The 10,473-nt window shown below is 39.0% G+C and overlaps 1 protein-coding gene across 1 annotated transcript in view; it reads left to right on the top strand.

Annotated features, from left to right (window-relative positions):
* The first annotated feature begins 3,976 nt into the window (after positions 1–3,976).
* The window catches only part of LOC146457874 (hemicentin-1-like), a 289,647-nt gene continuing 283,150 nt past the window's right edge, over positions 3,977–10,473 (top strand). Inside the window, exons 1-2 of the mRNA XM_085091411.1 lie at positions 3,977–4,105; positions 4,225–4,557. Coding sequence (XP_084947537.1) covers positions 4,042–4,105; positions 4,225–4,557 — 397 coding nt within the window. The 5' untranslated portion in view covers positions 3,977–4,041. The remainder of the gene's footprint in view (positions 4,106–4,224; positions 4,558–10,473) is intronic.

Raw genomic sequence — 10,473 nt, 5'->3', positions numbered from 1 at the left:
ACGACAGCGACATGATATTTCAGTTCTTTTGTTCATTGTTCGTAGACTTCGTAGTCACGCGCTATGACGTGGACGGATGTCTGAATTTGGGACCATCCGAAATCGGCTACCACGTGCATTTGGTAGAACACTCGACTCGCGTTGGTGTTCTACTTTTTGCTGTGCTACACCGTGCTGACGAGAGCCAACCAGCTCGAAACAGCTGTCCGGTTGCCGCATTCTGTTGATTCTCGGTTTGGTCTCTATCATGTCGCTGTCGTGTTAAGTTTTCTACGTTATCGTAATGGAATTTTACATATTTCCGGTGAAAGTCTGAGTCGCGTAACACAAGGGAAACAACGTAACGCGATCGTCGTGACTCAAATTATTCCATTAGCAAGGATAGTTTTATCAATCGGCGAAGCATACAGTTGGAATAAATGAATCAGCCGCAGCATCACGCGTAATGCCAGTATAGCAGGCATCTTGTCACGCAAATTTCTGGTGAAATGAACACTTTAAGATGTTGTAAGCTTTCATAGAGGTTTCAAAGGGAAAAAATGTTTCATTTTCGCAATTTACAACAGGTAATTTATGGGAAACCAAAAGGACGCGGTTGATAAATACATAGCAAGAGCTTGTCATATTTCATTATTTTTACTTGAGGATTGCGTGGACTGAACTCCAAAGAAAAAATTTCACGCATTTATGTCGGGCATGAAATGTAATGCGATACTTTGTTGAACAGATTTCCTTTTGTGAGATCGGCTTAAAACACAGAAATCTACCTAGAAGTTAAAAAAAAAGTATGCCCTACAGTAATTTTGTAATTTTAATTCCCAAAAAAACTTTACTTGCCCATCGGGCAAGTGATGGTCAGAATCCACTAGCCCGATCGCAAAATCCAGTAGCCCCGGACTATCGGACACGATAGCTGCACATGGCGTGCCTCTATGAACTTTCAATAAAAAAAAACACGTGATTTTTTTTAATCGTCGCATCAGAATTATCGGCTTATTCAATCTGTACAGAATAATATGACAATCATTTTTATAGTACAAGAAGGGTTATTTTTCGTTACATAATCGGGCAAAGATATAATTTCTTTTAGCTTTCAAGGAAGTTTCCGTAGCCGTCTAAATTTTACTATGTGTCAACTGCATTCACGAGTTGGCTCACAGGAGCCTTTGATTCTCAGTACAGTTCCTCCAGGCCGGTGTAGAATATATATATTTATCGCCGTACATGGAGCTTGAGGTCTTGCCTAGCCTTTTCATACTATTAAAAATTAAAAAAAAAAGGTTAAAATGTAAGTCATGTCACTTGTTAAATTCTTGAAAAAGTTATTACGCAAAAAATCGGAAGTAGCATTTTCCGAGCACCTTGTTTTGGGCGGCCGTCTCCCCCCCCCCCCCCCCCCCCCTCCTTTCACATCCACTGGAAGTGGGTGCCTTGCGTGCTCAATTACCCCGGTATGGCGGTTACAGAGGAACACTGGGATACGACTAGAACGCTTCCTCGTTTCACAGCCGCTGTACACGGCGTGTACTAAAACCAGGAACACCGGAACACTGGAACACCCCAAAACACCGAAACACACAGGAACACCGGAACAACGAATTTGACGGTGTTGTTTTGTTTTCCCATTACAGACCATGTAAAAAATAAAATGTCAACGTAATTTGTTTACCCACGGAACACGACAAAAAGTGAATAAAAAATAAAGAAAGAAAGAAATAAAGAAATAAGCAGGTAAAGAAGTAAAGAAATAAACAAATAAAGAGTCAAAAAGGAAGGCACCACCCCCGTAGAAGGAAGTTGTAGCTTTTAAAGGAATATTTAATTTTTCCAATTACAACAGTGACAATAAATCGAGATGACCGGCCTTTACGGCTCCCTGCGTTATGTTGTGTACATTTTTATGTGCGCTGCCTTATATTTTTGCCCTAATGAGTATGTCCTTAAGAGATTGTCCTCTCTTGTAGGATGTAATTGGCAGATTTTTAAATATGCTTTTCAGCAAAGGCTGATTTTGTGTTCCAGTTTTGCATCAACATGTTTTTAAGGTTACGCGCCGATTGGTGGTATGTTGTAACAAAAGGCAAGATTTGTTTACGAAGCTGACTTCTAATAACATTGTCTGTATCATCTTGTTGGGGTATCCGCACGTTATGAGGCGCGATTTAAAATTAGAGAGTTTCTTCACTGAACGTTGTTTCAGAAGAGTTTGTTCTCAGTAGTCTGAGTGCTTCGCCTTTAATAAAACCTCTTTTCACTCCCAGTGGATGGCTCGAGATATAATGTCTATACTGAAAGGTTTCAGTAGGCTTGTAATCAAATAATAACAAGATATTTTAACAGGGAGCCCACGTCACAAAATGTGGTTTTCAGTGAGGCCCTGCATTATTCTAACGTAAGAATACAAAAAAAAAAAAAAAAAAAAAAAAAAAAAAATTACAAATATAGCTATCTAAAAAATAAAAAGTAAAAAGGATAAGATCGATAAAAGAGTCTACATGTTTCTAATAAGACGTCTAAAAACTAAAAAAATTGGAAATGTTCCTAATGTCGTCTGGGAGAGCGTTCCAGTCATCTACCGCTTGACAAATAAAACGATGCTGTCCCCATGAGCGCTTTGATTGTGGTTTACAGATGTTATTACTAAAACGAGTGTTATAATCATAGATGTCTTTAAAATGATTAAAATTAAAATTCCAATCAATCAGACCATTCAAGGACTTAAAAACTAAATATAGGCGATGAGATCTTCGCCTTTTTTCCAATGTATCTCAACCAAGTAGATCAAGGGCTTCTGTTGCTGATGAATGTTTTGGCATATTTTTGTACGGATCAATTCATTAGGATCGATCCATTACTGTCATTACTGAAACGTTCTCCTTTAAAAATAATTGTGTCAAGAAAGCTTGTCTCGTTCTCTGACATTTCGGCCGTAAATTTAATTGTTAGTTTGTTCAATGAACAGGTAGACTGTTCACAGTCCCCCTATTTTTCCGTGGGATTCTCAAGACTGGTACGCTTCGATGGATCTGCCGTCATCTTGGTTTGTAAAGGCGAGCGCGATCCTAAACTACCGAGGGGAGCGGGAGTGGGTGTTAGTATAGTATCCGCTACCCTTAACCGCTACCCTCCCCTCGGTAGTTAGACACTCTCCCCAGATCGCGCTCGCTTTTACAAACCAAGATGGCGGCAGCTTCATCGAAGCGTACCAGTCTCGAGCCTGATCCCACGGAAAAATAGGGGCACTGTGTACAGTCTAATGAACAGGTTAATTTTCTTTTTGTCACTGTGAGAAAATGTCATCAATAAAACGTTTCCATTCTTTTGGGTCCTTTTTTTCTTTGACTTATCATTTTTGTTTCAATAACGGCCATAAAGATGTTTGCAAATGCAACGGCCACAAGTTTTGCACCTATTGCAGACAGCAGTTCCGTGGGTCTAAAGATAATTGCTTCCAACAATTGCTTCGCTCCCCGGACCCGCCGTCGTATGAAGGTAGAGTTTGTTGCTTGTTTTTCTCCGGGTTCTCCGGTTTTCCTCCCTAACCGTAAAATTAAACCAACTGAACACTTCTAAATTCTAATAATTTCGATCTCATATACGTACACCTTATAACGAGCTCTAAGCTCTTTCGTTATACGTGGGTAAACAAATTACATTGACATTTAATTTCTTACATGGTCTGTAAGGGGAAAACAAAACAACACCGTCAAATTCGTTGTTCCGGTGTTCCTGGTTTTAGTACATGCCCATGCCGTCTGTAATGGGAAAACAAAACAACACCGTCAAATTCGTTGTTCCGGTGTTCCGGGAGTGTTCCGGTGTTCCTGGTTTTAGTACATGCCCATGCCGTCTGTAATGGGAAAACAAAACAACACCGTCGAATTCGATGTTCCGGTGTTCCTGGTTTTAGTACATGCCGCTGTACACAAATGTTGTTTGTGCTCCGTCACGCATTCATTCCTCTAAGGGAGGAGTGAATGCGTGACGAGCCCTAAGAGCGTAAGTTTTCAAGATATATCTTCACCTGAAACTGGAAGTGCAATGGTTAAAACGTTAATCACGCTTACAGTGTTGTGGAATGTACTGCCGTTTATTGATGTCGCGGGTTTGTATTATTTTTCTCTTTCTCTTATGTTTAGCGTTTGTTTTCTGTGGTTTTTGAGCTTACTTCCCTACATGTACGCATCAATTTACAGTAATATGGTTCTCTTTTATGTGTTGTAGAGTCACTTCCAGTATTTACAAAAGAGCCTGACAATCCGTCGGTTATTGAGGGAGACAACATCACTCTTCGATGGACTTACAATATAGACGGGACGTTCAGAGAGGGACAATTTTCATTGCTTCCGTCGACAGTCATAGCGGTGAAAGATGGCAGCGGCTTGACTGTGGTTCCTGGGACTGGCTATGAAAACCGAATTGTAGTGATTGTGTCAGAAAGTGAAACCAATATAACACTTCATGCAGTAAACAGATCAGACACTGGAACTTATGCGTACAGGATTAAAAACAACGTCTTCCAATTTACAGACAGTGATGTACCCATCTCAGTGCAGTGTAAGTATATATAAACAATAAGCAATAATTGCTTATTGTTTAATAATTATTATTAAGAAAAGTACGGTAGAATGGGAACCGGCGCTGTGTGAGATTACCCAAGAAAAAATACTCGTTTGTTGTAAAACCTTGTGCTTGTACATTAATTCGTTTGGGAAAACCGAAATCCAGATTTTGTGATCAGTTTCAGATTTCATTTCCAGGGAAAATGGATTTCAGTTCAAGAAATCTTGGATTTCTTGGGGTTTTTGGCAAAGTGGCAACATTTTGGTGCCTAGTGCTAATCATGCGCGGGAGACACAAATTTGGACCCCTTTTTTGAGCAGCATAGAGGCATCAGGAGCAGCACTTGGAGTGACGATGCAGAAGTATAATGACAGTGGTTACATGCCGTAAACTGCCGCCTATTAGTCCCCTCCCTTATAAGGTCCCCCCCCCCCCTGGTTATAGGCCCATCTACCTTTAAATCAAAAAATACATCCGATAATAAGGCCCCCTCTAGTTTAGTTCGTGTGGTTAGATTTAATGTTGTTGCAAATATTGATGTTTTAAAGCCTAATTAAAAACCAGTAAATGACAACATTGTTATTGCTTGTTTCGAAAGGTTTTTTTTATTCCGTTTATACCCGCTCCCCCCCCCCCCCCCGATATAATCTGCTACCTTGTTTCAAAATGGTTTTTTATTCCAGTTATAACACCCTCCCCCCCCCCCCCACCTCCCCCCGGCCCTGGATATAAGCCAGTATCTAAAGCCCCTTACGAAGTTGTACAAGCCCAGGGCTTATAAGCGGCAGTTTACAGCAAGCTGCCATCCAAAGCCTAGTGTAAACTGTTAATAAGGCTCTGGTCAATCAGTGAACAAAGAAAGAGCAAATTTTAAATTTTGTGAATATAGTGTAACATCATGCAGCATTTTTTTTGGAGAGGTTGTCTTCATTTTTAGTGATCTTAAAAAAGCTTTATGTTGAAGTTAGCAAGAGAAAAGGCTTTGCTTTGAGCAGATTAAAATTGGAGAAATAGAAGGTGAAATTGTGTTCCCAAGGATACCATTTTCAGATACCATTTTGTTATTTTTTTGTGTATAAACTTCCCTCGGCAGTCTCACACTCCTCAGCTGGGTATCATCTACAAAAGTTGTGAAAACTACAGGCATATAAAAAGAGATCAAAATGAAATACAGTAACCATCTATATGAAGATGAATATCATTGTTTTGAGAGCATTTATAATTAACATGTGAAATATTGGGGCAAAAATGTGACCACACAATCAAAAGATAATTACCATTATTGTATTTTAGAAAGGTGAACAGTTCCTAGCTCACGTGTACGTGTGCCTTGTAATGTTGTGGATATACTGTGTAACTCAAGGGAAAGCTTTGAGGCTTTTTCTTCAGGTGCTCTGGCTGGATATGTACCATTTTGGTGCCTTTCGCACAAGCGCCTACCTCGAATAAGTGCCCACCTTGAAAGCCCAAAAAGTTAATAAGCGCCCACCCTCGAATAAGTGCCATGCACCCTGAAAGCCCCAAAACATAATATGTGCCCACCCCAACCCCCTCCTTACAAAAAACATTTCTGAACTAGCTTAGTCCAGCCTGAAGTAAGAGCAGGAGCATCAGTTGTGTTCCAATACAGTAGTCAGTGATCTTTTGTATTGTTTATGGCTTGTTCATGTTTGCTTTTGCACTTTAATTGTTTTGTCTTGTTAAAGCGGAATTAACTTGTTAATTATTCCTTGTTTTGTTATTCTCTAAAATGTCCTCACTTAATTGCTGAAATAATTGGGAAATAAGCGCCCACCTCAAATAAGAGCCCACTCTAGATCTCATGGGCTCAAAATTAAATAAGTGCCCGGGCGGTTAATTGAATTACTACAGTATTCAGTTTGTTGTGCACATGCTGGTTAAATGAGTTTGGACTGCAAACAATGATGTTTATGAAAGTTTGTTATTCAACTTGTGATCTTCAAAAATCATTAGTCAGTTTGTGTATCAATCATTTATCTCTTTTGTTCGGGGTTAACCAACAAGTTGCTTATGAGGTGCAGGAAGTTGCTGCCAACAGGTCAGTTGCACTTGCTGTAAGTCAGAACGTTAACAACTTTCCAGGGAGACTATCGATTGTTGATAGCAATTTTTACTGCAAGTAATTGTCACCCACTCTAATTCCCAGTTGATTCTGTGGTTTAATTCTGGGATTTAATGAATTGCTGATATTATTACCATTTCTGGTTATAATACTCATTTGTGCTCAGTGAGACGTTGACATAACATATATATACTGAAATATCTGCAAGTCCCACATTTGGTCTTAGTGACTGTTCTCTGTCTGCCACTCTGTTCATCTCCGTGTTTGTCAGTAGTAGTTGTTGTGAGTAGGGCTCTACTATCTGTACGATAGTTTCAGAAGTGCCTTTGATGTAAGGTATAATATTATTGTAGTACTAGTAAGAGGTTGTCACGGAATTATTTAGTGTTATGTTAGGTTCAATGTTGTTGCAAGTGTTGGTTAAAATGAAGTTCTGGTTATATAATTAACTGTTCTTGCTAAAAACGTTATCTAATACTTGATTTTGAGAATGATGTACTGTATTATTCAGTAAGTGACACAGGTATACTCGGAATAAAATGCGCATTTTTTCTGAGTATGCCTGTGTCACTTACTGAATAATACATCATTCTCATTTATTCACCAGGCTTAAAAGGTACCATCACATGTATTTCTTCCACTGAGCATATGCCACACATGACATTCTAATTTTAGCAGTATGCAGGATGTTTGTCCCATGAACCTAGTTTAATGGCCTTTAGTTCCCACAAGTCTCCAGTAGCTCAGTGGTAGAGCATGCGAACTAGTAATCGGAAGGTTTTAGGTTCGACTCGTGGTAGGAGCACTCGCTTTTTTTCCGAGCATGCCTGTGTCACTTACTGAATAATAAATTATTTTCATTTATTCACCCGGGCCGGGTTGTTCGAGAGTCGATTAACGCTAATTCCCGATTAAAAGTTAACCGAGGTTTTGACCTCGCACGTTAAAATGTTTTGTAAGCTAATTTGAAGCTAATGGTAAAGAAAACTCTAAGTTTAAACTGAGGAAAAAATATAATTTTAAAGAATCTCCATTGATTAGTAAATATAGTTGAATCAAAGTTCACGTTAACCAAGGATTAACTTAACCGGGCTTTTAACAACTGTCCCCAGGCTGAAAAAAAAAATACAAAAAATATTCCATCACATTTATTCCATTACTTGATTTTGTCTACGAAACTGTCAGGTGAGTTGTAAACCAGTTTTGCTCTCCTTTTCAAGGTCTGTATTGTTGTTGCTTTGTGAGAAGTAAGGTTGTAAGATGATTGGTTCAGAAATCTGTTGGTATGTGTGGGTTTTCTGTAAATCGTCATCGATAGTTTGTTCTGTGACCTTGGACTTTGCCCATGCCCAAAGGGAGCAAAGCACTCCAAGCAAGAATAAGTTTGAATATGGCTTGTAGAAATCTGGTATACCATAGGAAGATTAATTGGAATTTCTTTAAGGCAAAATTAAGTAGGAGCTTATAGTACCCTTCTGATGTCGCCTCCTGACTAGCAAGCACTCTGAAAAGATTGTTATCTTGCTTCGGTCAAATTTGGGATGGTTTTAGATTAAAGTGAAACTTTTAACCGTTTAAACTTTAATATCAAAAAACTTATTCTCCTATCTAATGTCACCATACTTTTCTTATAAAAGTACTGGGGAGTAATTATTAAAATTTCAAAAATTTTCAACTTGGCTTATCGTATCCTTACTTCTCATGTGTTCAGGGGTTGAATAAGCATTGATTGATTACAAGGAGAAATTTCAGTGACGCTTGTCTCTGTTAGGACTTAAAGGTTCAAAGGATGAATTACTGACATATCAATCACACTGCGGGCAAAAACAAACTGAGCCAACATCAAACTGGTTTGGAATTCCATCTTCCAACACACCGCTCTAGGAATACCCGGTATTTTTTCCCATGTATTTTTCGTGTCGGGGGTCACCTACCCCAGACCTCGAGATTTCATGGGGTCGAAACATCAATGTGTCGATCGGTTGCCGGGTTTTAGTCTGGCCAGGGCGGAGAGAAAAATTCTTTTTTCTTTGAAAACCAGACGAAGTGCTCCAAAAATTAAGAATGACAAATAATCAGAATATGTCACGAACAAGTCGACCAAGGTTAATTAACAATTATTCCATGAGCGCGCGTTGGATATGAGATGGTAAATAGCCAACGAGGCGCGAAGCGCCGAGTTGGCTATAACCAATCTCATATCCAACAAGCGCGAATGGAATAATTGTTTTATTAAATTCTCCGCGTTTGGACATTGCTGTTGAAGTTTACGGAATTTTTATACCTTAAGAAAGAATTTCTCTCAAATTTAAACGACCGGATGTTGAGGCAACCTCCGACCAAAGCGCGCGAAACCTAATGATCACATGACACGCGCAGCGCTTTTCAAACGGAGTTGAATGAAAAATCGAAAGCGAAGAAAATCGGACACAGTCGGACATCTAAAATTCAAGAAAACTGTACGAATTATAACCTTTCTGAGACTAGCATTCAAGTGCTTTTGAAGTTCCAGCTCATCGAGAAGCGTAATAGTTGTGCACATTTGAGCAAATGTTCTGTTGTGTGGTGCCGGGCGAAGGAAGAGATCAGGGCAAGGACGGCTTTTTTCATGCTGAACTGAATTCCTCGCGGACGATTTAAAACACTTCAGGCAAGTCCAAGTGTACGAGGTACAACCTCACTGAGACAAGCATTCAGTGCAATTTTTAAAACTTCAAGCTTATTTGAGAAGCGTAAGAGCTGTGCACATTATTAGTGCAAATGTTTTGCTGAGTGGTGCCGAGCGACGGAAACGAACATTATGGCCGCCGCTCGTACGGATTTCATAGATGAACCATCTGAAATCCTCGTAAATTCGTAAAAACATAAAGGCAGGCATGAAGCTCTTCCTGAGAAATTTCTTCAATTGGCTTTAACCTCTTACCGTCGGGATTTGCAAGCCATCCTGAAATTTTTTTAAGGTAACCGGTTGTTATTGTTGTTGTTTAATATGTGATCTAAAAGTCGTAAAATCTTGCAATTTTAAAGATTTCAAAGGAAACTTCAGAGATACGTACCATTAAATAGTGTCATACCGAACTTTGTGGCTTTTATTGTTGTTATATTGAGATGGCATTGTTTGGTATTTCTTTCTTTTCCTTTTTTTTCTTCTACATTTTTCCGAAGAAACTTTTGCTTCCCGCCGAAAAAAAAATTTAGCTTAGCAACACCTGGGGCTTTCGTTTTCCATATAAGGTCAAACTACGGTATATGAGCTGATAACCGAGATTTAGTGAACCAATCAGAACGCTAGAAATGCAATATCCGAGGCTGAGAATTTAATAATAATTTATACCACTAATTTATACCAATATATATGGAATGACGGGATTTTATTTTCAACCCAGTTTGTCTTCTGTCTTCCTTTTCCTTGTGTCTCCCATTCTTTAATACGCCTTTCAATTAGCAAGATGATGATCAATAATTTCCTCTCCTGTCCGTGAATCGATCAAAAGAGACATTTTAGTTTAGTTTTCGCAGTTTTTTTTTGGCACTTTTCCATTATATTATAACCCGACAAAAATAAAACTGCATACACTCCTTTAGTTTTTGAGCGATCTTGTCTTTGATATTTACGGCCAGTATACGCCTTCTGAAAACGTATACCCTCAATCATGGGTTAGTATTCAAAAATTCGAATTCGAGGAGAGGTAGTTCTGCACTTTTTATGACAGAATTTGACGAATCCGACTTTTTAGACTTTTATAATTCATTGTCACGCTATTTCATTCCATCATAACCGATGAAGAGTCAAGTTCTTAGGTCGAAACGTTTATAAGTGTTTTTAC

Source organism: Pavona decussata, unplaced genomic scaffold (genome assembly GCF_977016875.1).
Source record: "Pavona decussata unplaced genomic scaffold, jaPavDecu1.1 SCAFFOLD_236, whole genome shotgun sequence".
NCBI classification, from domain to species: domain Eukaryota; kingdom Metazoa; phylum Cnidaria; class Anthozoa; order Scleractinia; family Agariciidae; genus Pavona; species Pavona decussata.
This window is presented reverse-complemented; position numbering and strand designations above follow the sequence as displayed.